At 35.7% G+C, this 21851-nt stretch overlaps 1 protein-coding gene and 1 pseudogene across 1 annotated transcript; one reads left to right on the forward strand and one right to left on the reverse strand.

The window, feature by feature from the left end:
- The first annotated feature begins 5583 nt into the window (after positions 1-5583).
- Positions 5584-14234, forward strand: LOC132273385 (7-deoxyloganetin glucosyltransferase-like; annotated as a pseudogene).
- Positions 14235-14775: 541 nt separating this feature from the next.
- On the reverse strand, positions 14776-20611 carry LOC132273387 (endoglucanase 12-like). Its single transcript, XM_059774345.1, has 6 exons — positions 20417-20611; positions 18207-18620; positions 17953-18039; positions 17665-17817; positions 17205-17489; positions 14776-15093 (listed from the first exon to the last, which is right to left on the reverse strand). The coding sequence occupies exons 1-6, from the start codon at positions 20609-20611 to the stop codon at positions 14776-14778; spliced, it is 1452 nt and encodes a 483-aa protein (XP_059630328.1).
- Between the last annotated feature and the right edge of the window lie 1240 nt (positions 20612-21851).

Genomic DNA, 21851 nt, shown 5'->3' on the forward strand with positions numbered 1-21851 from the left:
AAGCGATGACATATGCAACTGCTGATGTAAGTGATGACATATGCAACTGATAATGTAAGCGATGATATATTTTGAGCCAACTTCAATTCCAATTTTGCAACTCAAAATTTGTTAACAGATTGATGGGGATGTGAGGAGAGAGAAAATGGTGAAAGTGGTGAGAGAGTTAATGGATGGAGAAAAGAGGAAGAAAATGAAGAAGAGAGCTTTGGAGTGGAAGAGATTGGCAGAGGAGGCCACAAGACCACTTGGTTCATCTGCTTTGAATTTAGACAAATTGGTGAATAAAGTGCTGATGTCAAAGAGCTTTACATAATCCATGTAGGATGCTTTATATGAGTCATGTGGATTAGTCGGAGAAAAATCCCAAACACCTAATTATCAAAATTTAAAAAAGAAGAAGCTAAATTCTAGAGTCTAGTTTGATTTGGATATGGGCTTGTTTAGAACATTAATACATTAAATTGTTATTGGCCCCTTTTATTACCTTTTATATGTTTTTTTTTTTGGCTTTGCACTAGCTTTTATATGTTCCAATAAAGTAGTTTTCAAAATTTAAATGGAACTTGGGGCATTTTTGTTCTCCCATGCTTCTTATTAATTTGTACTATAAGATAATAAATTTGTACTAATTGCAAACATGATGTAATGATGTTGCATAATCGATCGATTTCATGAATTTGCTTTCTTGATTAAAATTAGATGCATAAATACATGATGTAATTCTGTTACATCATCGATTTCAACTGTTGCAAACCTGATATAGTGTTGTTACACAAACGATGTACATGCAACAGGATTGGAGGGGATCCAAATCGCTTTATTAGCATACAATAAAATGATGTACGTATACCTAAAAGAAGCTTGGGTAACACAAAACAAGGTCAAACAAGTTAGGCCAAAACTCCAACTAACGCTGTACTATTAGCGGTTGCGGGTTCTGATTGTTGGAAGTTTTGTCGAGAGTCTGAATAGTTGTCACCTTGATCCGGACCACCAACTATTGCACCCTCTAGCACATTTGGGTTTGGTGCGTTTTTGTTAAACCAATCTTGGAACCCTCCTTTGCATGTTACCGGCTTTTTATTCCTCTTGATAGACACAATCGATGATCCTCTGTGATGGATCCGCTTCAGATAATTTGACCCGAACCTTACCATATAACTCATTCTTCTCAAGTTGGAACCCAGTATAAAATCCACCTAACAATACAAAGCCAGTCATATGTTTACTTTAGATAACTTTATCAACATGTTATTCTACTGAATTTATGTAAGTGGGGCAACAATCATATTTCAAGAATTTAAGTATTTACAGCTAATTTTAGTAATTACAAGCATCAACAAATCATTTAAATAGGTATGTAATTCGTAATTACATAATCCAATCAGGAATGGGACCATTAGTGCAGTTGGTAAGTCTCATCTCTTAAAGAAGATCAGGTGAGGGTTTGAGCTCTAAGACAAACTTAATTTTATGAGTATGGGTGTGAGTATATATATATGTGTGTGTGTGTGTGTGTGTGTGTGTGTGTGTGTGTGTGTGTGTGTGTGTGAAAGAATATTAGGGTATGCTTAGTTAGATGGAAACTAATAACAAAAAGTGAAGTATGAAAGAAAAGTAAAATTTTCAATATGCACTTGATTAGTATTTTCAATGGAATTTAAACACCCGACTTCATTATATTTGAATTTGAATTATGTTAAATGAATGAGTAAAGCTCCACTCTCATTATTTCCTATACTTAGATTAAGACACTTTTAAGATTTAGAAAAATTGAAAAGTTTTTAAGGCACTTTTAAATTATGTGAAATTCATACTCTCCTTATTACAACTAAAATGAAGCAAATTTAGAGATCAATAAAAAGTCTTTGTGATTTTTATCGGTTGTAGTTGCGATAAAATTTCAACCCTGTATTACTTCGATCCATGGTGACGTGGTGTTAGGTTGATTGCAAACAACACAACACAAAAAAGATGGGCGCGAATCACCTGCAATGAGACTCCCATGCAGTTTCCTGCTGTGACTTTTAAGTGGTCCATATTTGACCACATCATTCTTCAGCTAACAGACACTAAGGCCGTGTTTGGCCAATTACACCACTATTTATAAGTAACATTTCACCACCATTTATAAGTAACATCACATAGTCTAAAAAGTAACATCATATATAAACATAACTCAAGTTAACATATCATTTATGTTATTATTTGAAATTAAAAGTGGTGATGTTTCCTTTTACAAATGGTAATGTTACTTTTTAGACTCTGTGATGTTACTTATAAATGGCGGTGAAATGTAAAAAAAATCTAAAAGGTAACATCACCACCATTTATAAGTAACATCACAGAAGTCTAAAAGTAATATCACATAGTCTAAAAAGTAACATCATCACATTTTGAGGGTGAAAGATACTTATAAATGGTGGTGATGTGTAATACCCCTAATTTTAAAAGGATATTCCTAGTATTTAATTTATTATTTAATTGCATTTTATTTGATTATGTGTCATTTTATCTGATTAGTTGCTTAATTATTTTATATTGTGGTGATTTAATTGTGGTGATTTAATTGACTTAATTGATTTATTTTTAATTATTTAATTGGAATTACTTGTTTAAGTGTTTTTAATTATTTAATTGGAATTAATTGTTTAAGTGTTTTTAATTAATTAGTTGGAATTTAATTATGTTATTTTAATTAATTGGATTTTAATTATTTAATTGTTTTCTTAAGCTAGGGTTTTAGGTTTGAACGTAGCCAACTTAGGGTTTGGTGTAGGATTGGAATTAGGATTTTTTGTCTTAATTTTACATGGAGTAGGATTGTTGTTTAGAGCCTATTAATACATAAGAATACTGGGGTTTAGGGTTTTTAGAAAACGTAGCACAAGTCTGAAAACAAATAGACGGTGAGATACAGAGCAATACAGAGAGAGATAGGAGAGGAAGGCTGGGTTTTGGTCTAAACTAAGGTTGGACCAAGGAGGAGGAAGGAGAGGTTATTAGTAGGTGAAACCAAGAGTAACAGAGGTGGAACATCAGTCAGGGATTTCGTCGGAAAATTCAGAGACGGTGGATTACAGTTTCAAAACTGAAACTTAAGGCAAGTCTCTGTTCTACTCTTTCACTTAAGCCTCTGTTCTGTGCATGCTTAGATAGTCTCCAGGACTTAAAATTGAATTTATTTTATTCATACAAGCATGTCTAAATTAAGTTTAAATCGTTGTATTCAAAACTGTTTTGTGCTTGAAAGTTATTCGTGCTTAAAAATCTGTTTGCATTGATTTTAATCTTGCGTAACCTTTGTGTATTTGGGATTGGAGGCATGCTTATAATTAATTTTGGTCATCAATGGAACCCTAGGTAGTTAAATAAAAAACTGTACAGAGGGTCTTGCATGTCACTGGAGGTGAAGAAGACAACCGGAAAGACGTTACGGCTCTCAATGGAGAAGAGACGGCTCACCAAAGGAGGGAGCCGGCTCTAGGGATGAGAGAGCCGGCTTCCACAAGGGTGGAGCTGGCTCTACAAGGGGTAGAGCCGGCTCCCACTAGGGTGGAGCCGACCAAGGGGGGAGCCGGCTCCCTTGTTTTGGAGGCAGCTCTTCCTCAATTTTGTGGTTTTTCGATGGTTTGGGGTTCTGTTGGGCAGTTTGGATTAATTTTAAATTGTTTAGATTGCAGATCATGGTCTATATAATTGTTATGAACATGTAGAAACACTGGGAAGCATGTTAATATAATTATGTTGAAGCATGAAACAACATAGGATTAAACAGGAAGCTTGCATGTGGAAAGTTGGACAGTTAGTTTAAATTGCTTACTGAAATTTTTAGCAATTTGTATTTACATGATTTAATACTGTTAATCATGTTGTAATACTGTAATAAGCATAGTTAATCATTTGAAATATTTATGCTTAAATTGGAGTACTTGATGTTGTAATTTATATAACTACATCAATCTATGGACTATTTGGAGGAGTTAAATGCGTAGTTTTACTTCGTCAATTTAAAGGACTGGAATAAGATTTCTAAATCTTAAATTGGATGTATAAATTGGTCAACCATATAATAGACTGTGTTTATCCTTATTTTAGAGTAAGGTTGATGAGTATGTAATATTGATTTGTCAACTATATTAGATGGAGGATGGTATGCGCCAGTATGGGATGGTGGCATACTAGGTATGGATTAGTTCAAACACTATAACCAACTTATTCTGGATTGAGGTATGGATTTACCATAAAGGTTCAGTCCTACTCATATTTGTGTCATATCAATAAAGAATTGAATGACCTTTTTGGTTTCTAGATGGATTGTTATACTTATATCAGACCACTACAACAGATGGATGATATTTTGTATTAGGAGTATACGGACTTTATATACATATCATTATGGTGTCATGGAATGAGCTTGAGTCTCACGACCTTGGTTAGGGTGCGTATATCGCCGATGATGGATAACTGGACATAGGTGTTGTTCCCTGGTAGGTCTAGGTACACATGACCACATTATGTGCGATTTATATGGAATCTCTACTCAGGCTAAGACAGACCTATTGGACTAGTGAGTGTCCTATAGTGTGTAACTATACATATATGGGCTACTCTAGATATTGTCGAGCTAACTAGGATGTATCTGCGTATTGAGTTTTTGTATGGATTGTAGTAGAATAGGACTTGCATGTGGGCTTAACCCACTATCTTATTTTTCAGATGCTCGTCAATTCCAGGGTTTTAGCTTGGTCGTGCAGAGCAGATACAGATTTCCATTCCACTGACTACGTAGGACTACTTCCTTATTAGCTTTGGATTTTGATTACAGTTAGTTTATTTTACAGTTGGCAGTTTTTTTATTAGGGGTCCACTAGATGGATTCCCGAGTTGTTAAATAATTGGAGGTTTTGGATTAATGGGTTTGAGTATTATTATTTTTGAGGATTTTCAATTAGAATTCATTTCCGCCATTTATTATTTATTTCTTATTATGTAATTTGTATTCTGTGTTCTTTAAATATTAATTGTTTGATATTTCCCTCGGGTTTGGGCCTGGGCCTGATCAACCTGTGTCTCGGATCCGAGGGGTATCACATGATGTTACTTTTTAGATTATGTGATATTACTTTTAAACTTCTGTGATGTTACTTAAAAATGGTGGTGAAATGTTACTTATAAATAATGGTGCAATTGCCAAACACAGTGTTAGTGTCTATTAAGTGGAGTAAAACGTGACCAAACCAAGGCCACTTACTGCTTACTGTAGGAAACAACATGGGAATTGCACAGTAGGTGATTTGTACCCCAAAAAGATTGGACGTTTTTGGCATCATTAAGGAATACTTTCTGAGTCTCTCGTAACACACACATAATGTTGAATATTGCCAACTCAGCATGTAATTCATCACCCTTTACATCATCAAACTTGTCCTCCAAGATGCATGATCAACAAACTTTTTTAATTAGTGCTAGCTCCATACGTGATCAGCAAGCCGTGGTTGATGATTCCTGACTATAAATATTAAATAGCCATGTATTTCTTTCATTCCAGATCATCTAAGATTAAGGGTGTTAGCTCAATATATTTGGCACCACAAAGGAGAAATTGTGAGCCATATAGAAAGAGAAAGTGTTAGAGAGAGAACAATGGCATTAGCTGATAAACCTCATGCAGTTTGCATACCATTCCCACACCAAAGCCACATAAAAGCAACTCTAAAACTAGCAAAGCTGCTTCACCACAAAGGCTTTCACATAACCTTTGTCAACACAAAGTTTAACCACAAACGCTTCCTCAAATCCAGAGGGCTAAACTCCCTCGATGGTTTGCCTGACTTTTGATTCGAGACCATCTCAGATGGCCTCCCTGCTTCTGATTCAGACTCCACCCAAGACCCGCCTATTATTCATAAGTCCATTAAAGAGAACTGTTTGGCACCGTTTCGTGACCTCCTTGTCAAATTCAATGACACTACATCTTCAAATGTCCCTCCTGTGACTTCCATTGTGTTTGATGGCTTCATGACTTTCACTATCACTGCTGCTAAAGAATTTGGGCTATCTGTTGTACTTTTGTGGACACTTTCTGCTTGTGGTTTCATAGGCTTCTATCAGCTCCACCCTCTTGTGGAGAGAGGCCTTGCACCACTAAAAGGTAATATTTCCCTTCTTCTTCCTGTTCCAAAATTGTTATTTTCTGAATCTGGATTTACAGATTTGGTTCTGCGCCACTAGCATATCCATAGTGCAACCCACTACATTATAATACAACAAATATATGAAAAAGTTATTTATTACTTTATAAAGTTGTTGGATATGTGAAGTTGCTTGGTGTAATGACACATAATGTTACATGAGATGAAATAGCAGTAGAGAATTAGAACTAATTTTTAACTCTTGGGTCACTCTATACTGGGGTGCACACGGTTCCTTAGGACGGAACCGTATAGTTCTACAGAATCGTTGACTGAAGATGATGAAATTATGATGATAACGGGACCAAGGCATCACGATGGTGTGTGAGAAAATAAGAGGCCGGAATCACCAATGAATAACGAATTCAAGTTGAACCGAGGACACTGATACAGATGGGAGGCGGCCGCTTCACCAAAGAAGAGATGAGAGGTTTTTCATTATAAAAAATAAAAAAAAGAAAAATAAAAAAAAAGGAGGAGGCGGCTTCACCAAAAGGAGATGAGAGGTTTTTTTAGCAAAATAAAAATTAAAAATTAAAAAATTAAAAAAAAAAAAAAACGAAAGATGGGAGGAGGCGGCTTTCACTAAAGAAGAGATGAGAACTTAGTGTCACGCCCCGCAATTAAGAGGCTATGCCACGCAGGTAGGTTTAAAACTTTACAGTATGCTTTATTGCTTTTGTAGTTTCCAAGAAGGCAATGACACCAAGGACCACGTGGGTAAGGAATCTGACAACTAAAATAGACTAATTATGACTATACTAGCACGGTTAGTAATATAATATAATTAAATATATACTCCCTTCTTTCCATAATAGATGTCTCTTATGGGGAATATAATTTTTTAAGGGGACATATAATTATTGCATTATCTTTTTTGAAAATTTCAAAGTTACCCTTTCAAGTTTAAATATATATATAATCAAGTTTGAAATTTTTTAAAATTTTAAGGGTATTTTATAAAAAATTGTAAAATATATTGTTTAAATTTGGTAAGTAGACAAGTATTTTGGAACAACCCAAAAAGAAAAGATGGACAATTATTATGGAACGGAGGGAGTAATAAATAAATATGGTTTCGGTTCCGGCTCGGTTCTATGGGTTTAGAATCGGAACCGGAACCGAAGCCCTCGGTTGGGTTCGGTTCTCAAGGTTTTTTTGTGCACCCCTATTCTATAGTCACTCTATAGTCCGGAACCTTTTAAAAATAAGTGCAAAATTTTAAGTAGAAACTATCCTTAGATTATGGGCATTACCAGTGGCCTAGTGTTATAAGGGGAAGTTTGTTCCACATCGGATCCAGATGGAATGAATGGAGTATAAATGGGTGGATATGCAGAACTACCCAATAGTTTAAGTTTTTGGATAACTGAACAAGCGCCAACCCATTATACCTAGTTAGTAGAGTATGCAATTCCCCGAGCAAGTGTGTCCGTGTTCGAGTCTTCCCTCTCCTAATTTGTGAGAATACATAAAATAAAAAATAAAAATAAAAATAAAAAACTATCTTTAAACCCCTCATATGCATATGGAAAATATGTTTGGGATGTTGTGAGTAATTTAGTTTCTTAAAACAATATAATTTTATATTATAGTGGGTCAATTAAAAAATTCAAGTCCCTTAGATTTATTTTTATTTTTTTTCTCAAAAGTATAAAAAAAAACATACATATATAATATTACCCTTTGAAGAGAGGAGAGATCTTATTATCTGCGTAAGCCCAAATGTCTATTAGTGCCCTTAATAGTTTTAATTTGGAGTTGGAGGGACACTTATTTTCTGCAGAAAGGAATATATACAAGTACATAAATGATATATGTATATACAATAATCATTTAGAACAATAAAACCCATGGTAATTAGGATTTTGATAGAAAGAAATGCAAATGTTTCTAAGCTAACATTACACGTGACATTGCAGATCCCAGCAATCTAACAAATGGATTCTTGGATACCCCTGTAGACTAGATTCTTGGTATGAAAAATATGCGCTTGAAGGATCTCCTAATCTTTTTCGGCACCACTGATCCAAATGACATAGTCTTTAACTACACCATGGAAGCAACAGAAAGAGCACCTAAAGCTTCCGCCATTGTTCTTCACACTTTCGACGCATTAGAACCTGAAGTTCTGAACACTCTCTCATCTATGTTTCCACTTGTTTACACCATTGGTCCTCTTCAATTACTTCTTGTAATACCCCTAACTTTAAAAGGATAGTCTCGGTATTTATTTATTTGTTTTAATTGTATTTTTAATTATTTAATTGATTATTTGACTAATTGCTTATATATTTAATTGAATTAGGTATTACTTGATTTTTTGATTATGTGTCTATGTATTATTTGTATTTGTCTATGTGTTAATTGTTTAATTAGATTATGTGCTTAAATGGTGTTTTAATTAATTGTAAATTAAATGTTTTCTTTTCTTTTATTATTTTATTTTATTTTTCTTTTATGGTTATGGTTAGTAGTAATGGACCAACCAATTGGGTCCCATGGACTACTTGGATAAGAGGTTGGATGTGTATGAATTATTACCCATGGATAGTTGTGCATAGATATATATTATATATACATATAAAAGGGAAAGTAATTTATTAATTACTTTTATGGTAACTTGGGTAGTAATATTTAATCTGATGTATATGTTTTATATTTAAATAATAAAAATATACATAGATTTGATACGTGTTATGTTTTAAGTTACTTTATGATATTATAGTAACTTAAGTATTATTGGATAATCCATTAATAAATAATGGAATGTGTATAATTTATTTATTTAATAAAGATTTATATAAATTATATACGTAACATATTTTACTTACCTTTTTAATATATATAAAATGGAAAGTAATTTATTAATTACTTTTATGGTAACTTAGGTAGTAATATTTAATTTGATGTATATGTTTTATATTTAAATAATAAAAATATACATAGATTTGATACATGTTATGTTTTGAGTTACTTTATAATATTATAGCAACTTAAGTATTATTGGATAATCCATTAATAAATAATGGGATGTGTATAATTTATTTATTTAATAAAGATATACATAAATTATATACGTAACATATTTTACTTACCTTTTTAATATATATAAAAGGAAAAGTAATTTATTAATTATTTTTATAGTAACTTGGGTAGTAATATTCAATCTGATGTATATGTTTTATATTTAAATAATAAAAATATACATAGATTTGATACGTGTTATATTTTCAGTTACTTTATAATATTATGGTAACTTAAGTATTATTGAATAATCCATCAATAAATAATGGGATGTGTATAATTTATTTATTTAATAAAGATATACATAAATTATATACGTAACATATTTTACTTACTTTTTTAATATTTTAATATTTATTTTTTTTAAGTTGACTTGGATTGGGAAAATGGTTAGGGTTATTTTATTTAGCCTATAAATATATAGCTATAGGTTGTAAAGGGGGTTATAAATATTCACGTGATATATTCTAGAGAGAGAGAAAGAGAGAGAGTTAGAGAGGAAAGGAGGAGAAGGAAGGAAGGAGGAGAAAAACCTTGTAGAGAGAAGATCAAAGAAGAAAAAGTTTAACTTTCGATCTGAAAGTTTAAGGAAAGTTCTTCTTCTATCTCTTTCCCTTTGATTCGTGTTTCTGTACATGCCTGGGAAATTTCAGAATTTATTAAACACATAAAATTAAATAATTATGCATGTTTAATTAGATTAGAACATAGGTTTTATGAAATTGGTTCATATCTGTTCTTGTGTTATGAATTGATAAATACATGATTTTGATTTGATTGCCAGTGTGAATTTTTATATGTTTAAATTATGTATTTTTCATATCTGTGGAATGATGGAACGTAGAAACATGCCTAGGATTCCTGAATATTAAATAGGAACTAGGTTTGGGTTTAAATAAATTTAAATAGACTCAATCATAATGATGCTTGCTATTTGAATGTTTTAAACAAACGAATGGATTTAATCTTTTAAAATGTTTTAGCAATTGAGATTAAATGTGTAGGATATATAATATAGGAAGCTTAAATAAATAACAAGTCATTCCTATTTTGTGATAACTTGATATCATATTATCATAGTTATTTCTGAATTGTTTGATGTATTTCCTTAATCGTTACATCAATTGTTGAATTGTGTGGTTTAATGCACCGGTATTAGATGGTGGCATTCTAGGGACGGATTAACTTATCAGTTAAGTCCTACCTATTTTATATAAGGGAATGGATTAACTAGAATGTTAAGTCCTACTTATATTCAAGTCAGGTCAGCTGAACAAGTTGAATAACTTATGGAGGATTAATTTATTATATAAAGGAATGGATTAACTAAAATGTTAAATCCTACTTATATTCAAGTCAGGTCAGCTGAATAAGTTGAATGACTTATGGAGGATTAATTTATATTGGATAGGATTGTTACTAAATTATATATAAATAAGTATTGTGCCATGATATGAGCTTGAGTCTCAAGATCAGTGGTTAGGGCGCGTATATTGCCAGGGATGTGTAGCTAAATATAGTGTAGTTGTGTACCCTGGTAGGTCTAGATACTCATGCTCTGTGATGACCTTGTGGGCGGGTGTACCGTGGGCGGGTGCAAGAGACCCTGTCAGGCTACCACACTGGCGAGCTACGGGTGCACAAGTCCCACATCGCCTGGGTAGAAGAAAGGTGAAGTGCTTATATGTAAGTGTATCATCTCCAATTGGTATGAGGCCTTTTGGGATGAAGCCCAAGAGTAAAACCGTGCGGGCCTAGGCCCAAAGCGGACAATATCATACCATGTGATGGAACGGGTCGTTACAAATGGTATCAGAGCCTGACCCAGCTGGAAGTGTGCCGACGGGGACGTCGGGCCTCCAAGGGGGGTGGATTGTGATGACCCTGTGGGCGGGTGTGCTGTGGGCGGGTGTAAGAGACACTGTCAGGCTACCACACTGGCGAGCTACGGGTGCACAAGTCCCACATCGCCTAGGTAGAGGAAAGGTGAAGTACTTATATGTAAGTGCATCATCTCCAATTGGTATGAGGCCTTTTGGGGTGAAACCCAAGAACAAAACCGTGCGGGCTCAGGCCCAAAGCGGACAATATCAGACCATGTGGTGGAGTGGGTCGTTACAAATGGTATCAGAGCCTGACCCAGCCGGAAGTGTGCCAACGGAGACGTCGGGCCTCTAAGGGGGGTGGATTGTGACGACCTTGTGGGCAGGTGTGTCGTGGGCGGGTGCGAGAGACACTGTCAGGCTACCACACTGGCGAGCTACGGGTGCACAGTCCCACATCGCCTGGGTAGAGGAAAGGTGAGATGCTTATATGTAAGTGTGTCACCTCCAATTGGTATGAGGCCTTTTGGGGTAAAGCCCAAGAGCAAAACCGTGCGGGCTCAGGTCTAAAGCGAACAATATCATTCCATGTGGTGGAGTGGGTCGTTACAAATGGTATCAGAGCCTGACCCAGCCGGATGTGTGTCGACGGGGACGTCGGGCCTCCAAGGGGGGTGGATTGTGGTGACCCTGTGGGCGGGTGTGCTGTGGGCGGGTGCAAGAGACACTATCAGGCTACCACACTGGCGAGCTATGGGTGCACAAGTCCCACATCGCCTGTGTAGAGGAATGGTGAAGTGCTTATATGTAAGTGCATCATCTCCAATTGGTATGAGGCCTTTTGGGGTGAAACCCAAGAACAAAACCGTACGGGCTCAGGCCCAAAGCGGACAATATCATACCATGTAGTGGAGTGGGTCGTTACAAATGGTATCAGAGACTGACCCAGCTAGAAGTGTGCCGACGGGGACGTCGGGCCTCCAAGGGGGGTGGATTGTGATGACCTTGTGGGCGGGTGTGTCTTGAGCAGGTGCAAGAGACACTGTCAGGCTACCACACTGGCGAGCTACGGGTGCACAAGTCCCACATCGCCTGGGTAGAGGAAAGGTAAAGTGCTTATATGTAAGTGTATCATCTCCAATTGGTATGAGGCCTTTTGGGATGAAGCCCAAGAGTAAAACCGTGCGGACTTAGGCCCAAAGCGGACAATATCATACCATGTGGTGGAGTGGGTCATTACAAATGGTATCAGAGCCTGACCCAGCCGGAAGTGTGCCGACGGGGACGTCGGGCCTCCAAGGGGGGTGGATTGTGATGACCCTATGGGCGGGTGTGCCGTGGGCGGGTGCAAGAGACACTGTCAGGCTACCACACTGGCGAGTTACGGGTGCACAAGTCCCACATTGCCTGGGTAGAGGAAAGGTGAAGTGCTTATATGTAAGTGCATCATCTCCAATTGGTATGAAGCCTTTTGGGGTGAAACTCAAGAACAAAACCGTGCAGGCTCAGACCCAAAGCGGACAATATCATACCATGTGGTGGAGTGGGTCGTTACAAATGGTATCAGAGCCTGACCCAGCCGGAAGTGTGCCGACGGGGACGTCGGGCCTCCAAGGGTGGTGGATTGTGATGACCTTGTGGGCGGGTGCGAGAGACACTGTCAGGCTACCACACTGGCGAGCTACGGGTGCACAGTCCCACATCGCCCGGGTAGAGGAAAGGTGAAGTACTTATATGTAAGTGTGTCACCTCCAATTGGTATGAGGCCTTTTGGGGTAAAGTCCAAGAGCAAAACCGTGCGAGCTCAGGCCCAAAGCGGACAATATCATACCATATGATGGAGTGGGTCGTTATATGCTCACTATATGTGCGTTTTGCATGTTGCCTACTATTCAGGTTGAGATAACCCAATAGTCTAGTGAGGTTTCTTTAGTGTGTGTGTGTGTGTGTGTGTATATATATATATATATATATATATATATATATGGACTACTAGTTAATATTGAATTGACTAGGATGTATACATCTATCGGATCTCTGCTTGGACTGTAGTAGAGTTGAACTTGTTTGTGGGCCTGACCCATCATTATTTTTCAGGTATTCGTCAGGAGTAGAGGTTGTTCGTGCTGAGCGGGGATCAGTCTACTGCATTCTTCCGATGCTACATAGGAGTTCTTTTATGATTCAGTTTCCTGATTTAGACAGTTATTGTTGTCATTTGTTTAGTTTGGATTTTCTAGGGGTCCACACAATATGGATTCCCAAGTTGTATTTTGGAGGATCAGTTGTATCAGAAGAGTTTATTAATTAATGGAAATATATTCTGAGGTTTATTATTAGATTATCATTTTAGTTTCTTGTCAGCATTTTATTTATTCTTCTTTATTTTTTTGTACTTGTGTTCGTTTATTGCCGATTTATTTTTGATATCCTTGGGTGTTCGGGCGCAGGCTTGGCCAACCCGCATTCAGAAATCCGGAGGTATCACACTTCTCAATCAAATACCAGAACAAGAACAATGCTTGAGCTCTGTCGAATACAATCTATGGAAAGAAGAGGCATAGTGCCTCCAATGGCTCAATTCCAAATAACCCAACTCTGTGATCTATGTGAATTTTGGGAGTGTTGTTGTAATGAAGGCTCAAGAGGAGTTAGAGTTTAGTTTGGGACTTGCTAATAGTAACCACTCTTTTTTTTAAGTGATTAGGCCTGACTTGGTTGTTGGGGACTCGGCAATTTTTGAACCTGAATTCTTGGAGGGAATTAAAGAGAGAGGGTTCATATCAGGTTGGTGTCCACAAGAACAAGTTCTAAATCAACCATCAATTGGTGGGTTTTTGACACATTGTGGGTGGAATTCAATTGTTGAGAGCTTGTCAGCTGGAGTGCCTATGATTTATTGCCTAGTGTTTGCAGATCAGCAGACAAATTGTTTATATGCTTGTAGTGAATCGAGGATTGGGATGGAGATTGATGGGGACGTGAGGAGAGAGAAAGTGGAGAAAGTGGTGAGAAAGTTGATTGATGGAGAAGAGGGTAAGAAAATGAAGAAGAGAGCTTTGGAGTGGAAGAGATTAGCAGAGGAGGCCACAAGACCACTTAGGTTATCTGCTTTGAATTTAGACAAATTGGTGAATGAAGTGTTGATGTCAAAGAGCTAAGCGGAGCTTTACATGGTTCGTGTGGAATGCTTATATGAGTCATGCGAATTAGTCTGAGAAAAATCCTGGACACCTGATTATCAAAATAAAAAAAAAGAAGTTAGATTCTAGAGTCTAGTTTGATTTGGATATGGGGTTGTTTGGAACATCGATACAATAAGTTGCTATTGGCCCCTTTTATATGTTTTATTTTATTTTTTTTTTATGCGCTTTTATATGTTCCAATAAAGTAACGTTTTTGTTCTCCCATGCTTCTAACTAATTTGTACTATAAGATAATAAATTTGTACTAACTGCAAACATGATGTAATGATGTTGCATAATGGATCGATTCCGTGCATTTGCTTTCTCGATTAAAAGTGGTTGCTAGATACATGAAGTGATTCTGTTACATCATCAGTTTTCAATGGTTGCAAACCTGATATAGTGTTGTTGCATTGTCAATATCAAATTGTTGCAATGACAATGTACATAGAACTGGATTCGAGGGGATCCAGATTGCTTTATTAGCATATAATAAAATGATGTACGTATACCTAAAAGAAGCTTGGGTAACACAAAACAAGGCTAGGCAAGTCGGGCCAAAACTCCGACTAACGGTGCACTATTAGCGGTTGCGGGTTCTGATTGCTGGAAGTTTTGTCGAGAGTCCGAATAGTTGTCACCTTGATCCGGACCACCAACTATTGCACCCTCTAGCACATTTGGGTTTGGTGCGTTTTTGTTAAACCAATCTTGGAACCCTCCTTTGCATGTTACTGGCTTTTTATCCCTCTTTATGGACACAATCGATGATCCTCTGTGATGGATCTGCTTCGGATAGTTTGACCCGAACCCTACCATGTAACTCATTCTTCTCGGGTTGGAACCCAGTATATAATCCACCTAACAATACAAAGCCAGCCATATGTCTACTTTAGGTAATTTTATCAACATGTTATTCTACTGAATTTATGTGAGTGGGACAACAATCATATTACAAGAATTTGAGTATTTACAGCTAATTTTAGTAATTATAAGCATCAACAAATCATTTAAATTGGTATGTAATTCGTAATTACATAATCTAAACATGAATGAGACCATTAGTGCTGTTGGTAAGTCTCATCTCTTAAACTGTAATGGTATGATTTAATTATATATATGTGTGTGTGTGTGTGTGTGTGTGTGTGTGTGGTGTAAGTTTAAAACAAAAGAAAAAAAAAATAAAAATAAAAATAAAAAAAGAAAATTCAAGAAAAAATGGGTGGGACCCACGAATGTTTTAAGTGGTCATAAGACCACGTTTTTTTTTTTTGGCTCTCTGTAATCTCATTCCCTCTCTCCCGTCTCAGTCTCTGTGTCTTCCTCTCGGCATTCTCCTTGTTTTTTTTGTTTACAAATTCAAGGCTTGATTTCTCCCTCATTTCTTAGTGTTTTTAAGTGCCGTTTACGGTAAAATGGAAAGCACGACGAGCTCTACACGTGTGTAACAGCAATTTCAGTTTTGAGCAACCTAGAGGGTTCAAAAATCTTGACCCATTTTGAGGGTTTGAGGTGAAAATTGGGGGTTTTGGCTTAAATTGAGGTAGGGGTATTTAATCCACAATCTCTTAGATTTTAGTGAATTATTTTTCATAATTTGTGTTCTAATTTGTGTTATTTTCATATTTGTTATATGTTGTATATGAGATGTGTATATATGCCTATATGCTGAATTTTATGATTTTGAAGCATGATATAAATTCTTAGAATATTCCAATAAGGCATGTATATTGTAAATATTTGACTTGTAAGAAATAAAAGTTTCTTTATTGGTACGTCATTGAAATGCATAAGACATATATGCATTCATTGGGAAAGAATGGGAAAAAAATTGATTTGAAAGAAATGAAATAGATTTTGGGAAAGAATTTTGAAAACGATTTTTGTGAAAAACCCGGCTGCCTAGCAGTTGTCTAGGGACCGCGGCGTTTGTGAGGCCTAGAGGGGATTAGGGAGATCGCCCTAGTGTGATTGAGTTACCTGGGCCCCAAATGATGCCATGGAGTTGCCATGGGTCAGGGACAATAGCCAATCTTCCTCTTGTGCCGCCATGGAGTTGCCATGGGACGGGTTCACTAACGGTTTGGAAATGATAATGGAAATGGTTTTGGGAAAATGGGGAGTGACATTGCATGGTACGACATCTCATTACATGGCATATTTATTTGTGGTATTGGATTAATGATGTGGTATCGTGGTTATATTTTTTTTCCCGACATGGTATGATCCAAATTTCTTTATTCCTATTTATGGTGTGGATTCACCGGGTCTCAAAAGGTGTGCCTTAGGCACTTCCTACTGAACTTATGTTCACCCCTTCATTTTAAAATTTTTCAGAAAACGGGAAAGAAGTGGCGGATGATGTTCCACCACAGGCTTAAATTGGATTAGAAGACCTTTTTGTTATTTTTGTATCTAAGTCTCACTATTTTTGTAAAACTTAGCATATTGTATTCTGTACTGAGACTTATGGACTTTTGCTATTATAGTTATATTCATGGGCTGTAATTTTATTATAAGTTGTCTAAACGTTGTAAGACATGTACTTTAGATCTTAACCATATATTTTAGGACTGTAATTATGATAATTTGAATTAAATAGTATGTGAATGTTCCACCATGAGATGATCCATGTTGAGGTATAATGAACAGATGAATGGGATGCTGGAATATATTAATTGTATTATGTGTTGGACAGGTCGGATATGTCTTGAAACGCCAAGGCCATTGCGTTTTTTTTAGCAGGTGGTTATAGGCCCCTTTTTAGGGGAGGTCATGCCGAATTTTTTTTTTTTTTTTTTTTTAAATGGTATCGGTTTAGGGTCGTTACATAAACAAGATCAGGTGAGGGTTCGAGCTCCAAGATAGGCTTAATTTTATGAGTGTGGGTGTGAGTATTTATATATATATATGTATAAATAAGCATATATATGGAGTGTCCAAGTATTGTTATGTATAAGAAGATTATATACCTGTGATCGAACAAAAAATAGTAGACCTTGAGGTGTGACAATACCACCTTGGCAATGAAGTTTAGATCTTGCAGTGGTTAAGTACTTGGAATAGGCGGTTGTGACAAATAACGCACTCGTGGTGTATTGTAGATTATCCCATGGGCTCCACCACAATAACCCTGCCCGAGTCTTTTTCACATTGCTGCTTCCTTTCTGGATGCAGTTACAAATGAATTGCTCAGCCTGGTTCTTATAAGCCGCCCAAACTTTCTGATTCCCTTTTAACTTTCCCTCCAGAAGAAGCTGTACGTGTGCAAACATAAAATTCTCATCTAATTAAGCAAATAATTAACCACAAATAATATTTAGTGCCAGTAAAGATAGGGTCTAATGGGTGAAGTGATTAGGGACGTCGTTCATAGCTCCACTGCACGCGTGTTGTACTGCAGAGGATCCCATTATACTACATGTACGCTACCTTTGCAATGAGGACTTGGGCACCAACGTACTTGTCGTCCCAAGAGAACATGGATCTGGTGCCACCTGAATTCCCGGATTTAATGATGTAATCAATGTAACTTTGTTGTCCAGTGGCAATGTGCAACCATGCAGCTGCCCATATCAATTCATCCTGTGTGGAGGACAAACAAAATGGTAACCATTATATATAATATATATCCTAGTGTCTTGATAAGTTCCTTGGAAACAAAATGGTACTTGATCACGCACACATACATAAGTGTATATATATATACTTTGATTTTACCTGGTATCCACTACTGGAGTAGAATTTTCCAGCCACTGGAATGCTGTTCTGGTACAGGCCTTGATTAGTTTTAGCGAATTGGAAAAGCTATAATTGAAGACAAAATCAATTGGATTAGCTTTCTTCAAATCCATAAATGTATTTCAAAGATGCCTAAACACTAGTTTTGACGTCCCTAGTGGGGCTTGAACCCCCCACCTCCGCATTTGTACGTACATGCGTGTGTATTTAAAGGGAAGGAGGGAGAGAGAGACCTGATTTGCATGGATGATGAGCTGAGCAGAATATTGAGGGCTTGATTTCCTAAAAGCTATTGCTGATGCAGCGAAAGCAGCTGCAGTTTCCGCTGCAAGGTCAGATCCTGGATGCTGTGCATCAATCTTGTAAGAAGTCCGGGGAGTCGTCATATCCTCTGGCCTCTCCCAGCACGCATGGTCGGAATCACCGTCTCCGACTTCACCATAAAGAACATTATTCTTTGGGTGAGCTTTGATGAAGTAGTCTGTTCCCCACTTGATGGCTTCAAGAGCATGCGAGAGCTCCTTCTTGGCCGCGAGTTCCGGTCCAAACTCCACCACACTCCATGCAAGCATTGTCACTGTAAATGCCATTGGAAATCCAAACTTCACATTGTCGCCGGCATCATAATACCCTCCCACTAGATCAATCTATTAAAAATGAAACTTGTGATGTTAAGAACAATAAATTGGACAATTTTTAATAAGAACAATGGTAGGGAGTCCAAATGCAGTGATTGTGAATTATCCATTCTGACTCGCGTCAACTGTGGAACCCATCCTCTACTAATAATCACTTTATTGAAAAAATAAAATTTTCGAACTCCAAGTGGTTTGAAAGCCTACAATGCCCCGGGTGTCGTACTTCCTAGATTCTCAGTCGTTGAATGTGATGGTGAAACTCACTTAAGAGCTTTTGCAACCCACCTGCCATATTCTCTGTCAATTCAAAATATAGCAAGTGGGTTAAAATTTGGGCCTCCAATGGGCTGCTATTTCACCTATCAAAAATTGCCTTTGTCATTTTTGGTGCCAAATCTAGCAAAATTTATAGCAATACTTATTTCTATATCTCTCAATCCTATCCGTCTCTCTCTCAATCTAGCAAATCCTATCTGATTTCTGCACCATGGTAATTTTTTTTTTTTTTTTTTAAATTATTTTTTTCAATATCATCTTGTTGAAAATGGGTCTCTCTGGTTTTGAAAAAGATCATAAAAAATTTCACAAAATAGGATTTAGTTTGCAAAACAAGAATTAAAGACATTGATTTTAGAAAAAATAAAATAAAACAAAACCCATACGTACAAGTTAGCAGTTGCAGAGAGAGAGAGAGGGGGACAAGCTTGAGAATTGAGAGATAGCGGCTGAAGCTCGCGAACAGGCGAACCCGAACCGGAACATATGGGTTTTGTACTTCTAATTCTTGTTGATTTTGTAGTTTGCAGTTGGAGAGAGAGAGAAAGAGGGAGCAATTTCAGAGTTGAGAACGAGAATAGAGATGGAGAGGGGGCAATTTCAGTGTTGAGAATGATAATAGAGATGGAGGTGATTGGGGAGGCTGAAATGATTTGCCCTAAATATAAATATATTTTTAGTAATAATATAATCAAATATATATAATATACATATATATATATATATTTCGAAAAAGAAAAATATATATATAATATACATATCAAATAATAATAATTTTTTTTTTGATAAGTAAAAAAAATTTATATAATAATATAATCAAATATATAAATTTATACAAATCTATATATTTTTGGGTTCTTTTTTTACCAGATATTTTAGATTTTTGATTCTTTTTAATTAAGTTTAATTTTATTTTCCTTATAATGTCTACAACTTGATTTGAAATGTGCCTAATATTAACATTACTGATGCAAATATGAATGGTAGGAATGGTAGTTAAAAAAGAACAGTGGTTATGTCAAAAAATAGCATTTTGCATCAAATGCATCATTGGAGCAAAATTGCTAATATGTAGCATTTTAACACTATATTACTGTCAAAATATAGATTTGACATCGAATTTAGCATTTTACCATTGAAGATGCTCTAATGGATGATACAACAACTGAGACACTCCGAAATATTGTAAACTTTCTAGGTTGGTATCATCATTGATGTCACATAAGTGGTGGGGCCCAACCTGCTCTCACAATCACTCCATTGAAAACATTATTAATGGTGGAGTCCACGCTTACACTCTACTCATAATCACGGTTAAGTATTCTAAGTCATTAGTATGTTTAATCAATTAAAACACACCATTCTAATTGGTTGAGAGGAGTTTTTATGAGTGCGTGAGACCAACCAACTTGAGTGAAAGAGTTAAAAGGAGAGACATTTCTCTAACTCCTTTTTTTTTATATAGAAAAAATAAATAAAATCAACTAAAATAATGGCTACACTTTAAAGAAAACTGAACTAGATATTACCCCAGCACCCCTGCCATCTTTTAGGCCTGAGTGGCCTCGCCACTTGACACGTTGATTAGGTGGCAACTTTCCTGATCTTTGAGCTTCAAAGTACAACAAAGATTTGGTAAGGGCTGAACCATAGTTGAATGAAACAACACCATGAAACAAAAGCAGAAGAGAAAATCCAAACACTAAGAATGTGGTTGCAGACATTGTTATGACAAAAATTATAGGAACATAAACAAAGGAATACGACAACAATTGCAAGTTCTCTATTGTTGCTATGTCATTTGTGCCCTTATGATGGTGGTTCAATTTATAGAGGCAGTTATAACTTACTGCAGTTAATCTATCCAGATTAACTCTTTCTATTTTCATTTGTGTCAAGGAATTTCTCTTTAATTTATAAAGTTGGTAACCAATCTTTTTTTTCCTTTCTTGTTTTATGTTAATTAACTAATAATATCAATGCAAATGAAGCAAACAAGGGAAAAAATATTGAATCCAAACTAATTACACTTTTATGCTTTTACTGTCCTTGATTAGAGTGTCTGAATAGGACTAACCATCAAATGTGTCCAGGTCTAATAATAATTTCTGCTATCCAAGTTTTTCTTTAAACTTTATTAGCCTATTAATGATAATTCTGTGTAAGAAAATTAAAGTTGCTCCTCCCAAAATATTTTAAATTTCCTTTTTATGATACCTATTAATTTATATATTAAAGGTGATTTGAATGAACCTTTTAGTATTGCTTTTAAAATCATTAAATATAATAAAAAAAACGTGCTACTTATTATTGTAAACTCACTAGCAACAACAAAATTGTAATCGGTGTGAATAATTATAATTGTAATTTCAACGAATTTATCTCAATTCCTAATACAGCAAACACACTTATCTCATTTCTTAAAACAATAAAAAATCACTCCTCTCCTTATTACTTATTATTGTAATCTCACTAGCAACAACAAAATTGTAATTTGTTGGAATAATTATAATTGTAATTTCAACGGATTTATCTCAATTCCTAATACAGCAAACACACTTATCTCATTTCTTAAAACAATAAAAAATCACTCCTCTCCTCATTTAAAGTTTCCTAACTAACAAAACCTACCTTAAATAGGGTTCTTACAAATATATATATATATATATATATATATATATGTATAAAATTCAGAAAATTTCTTTATTATTATTATTATTATTATATATAGTAGTGTTCAATTGCTCCATCGAAGCAAGAAATTATATATTAACTTTTAATTGTAACCTTAGGATCTAATCCTAGGGCAATTAGTTAATTAACTTTTCTTTTCTTTATTTTAAGAAACTTACATTTTCTTTCCATATCATTAAATATTCTTAAAGTAAAATGACATAACTAACCAATTTATTAAAGAAAACAAGAATAAAATAATTTGGTTACTTTTTGCCAAATTCGCAAGCA

This window comes from Cornus florida, unplaced genomic scaffold (genome assembly GCF_030987335.1).
Source record: "Cornus florida cultivar Cherokee Brave unplaced genomic scaffold, ASM3098733v1 CherokeeBrave_3.0.0_Hap2_Chr09, whole genome shotgun sequence".
In the NCBI taxonomy this organism is placed as follows: Eukaryota; Viridiplantae; Streptophyta; class Magnoliopsida; order Cornales; family Cornaceae; genus Cornus; species Cornus florida.

What these genes read in the sequence shown, in the direction of transcription:
- LOC132273387 (XM_059774345.1), bottom strand. Translation starts at nt 20,611, where the DNA reads ATGTCTGCAACCACATTCTTAGTGTTTGGATTTTCTCTTCTGCTTTTG. An exon ending in TCATCATCCATGCAAATCAG is followed by an intron (nt 18,040 to 18,206) that starts GTCTCTCTCTCC and finishes CTTCAATTATAG; the next exon opens with CTTTTCCAATTCGCTAAAAC. An exon ending in CCCAAGTCCTCATTGCAAAG is followed by an intron (nt 17,490 to 17,664) that starts GTAGCGTACATG and finishes GCACACGTACAG; the next exon opens with CTTCTTCTGGAGGGAAAGTT.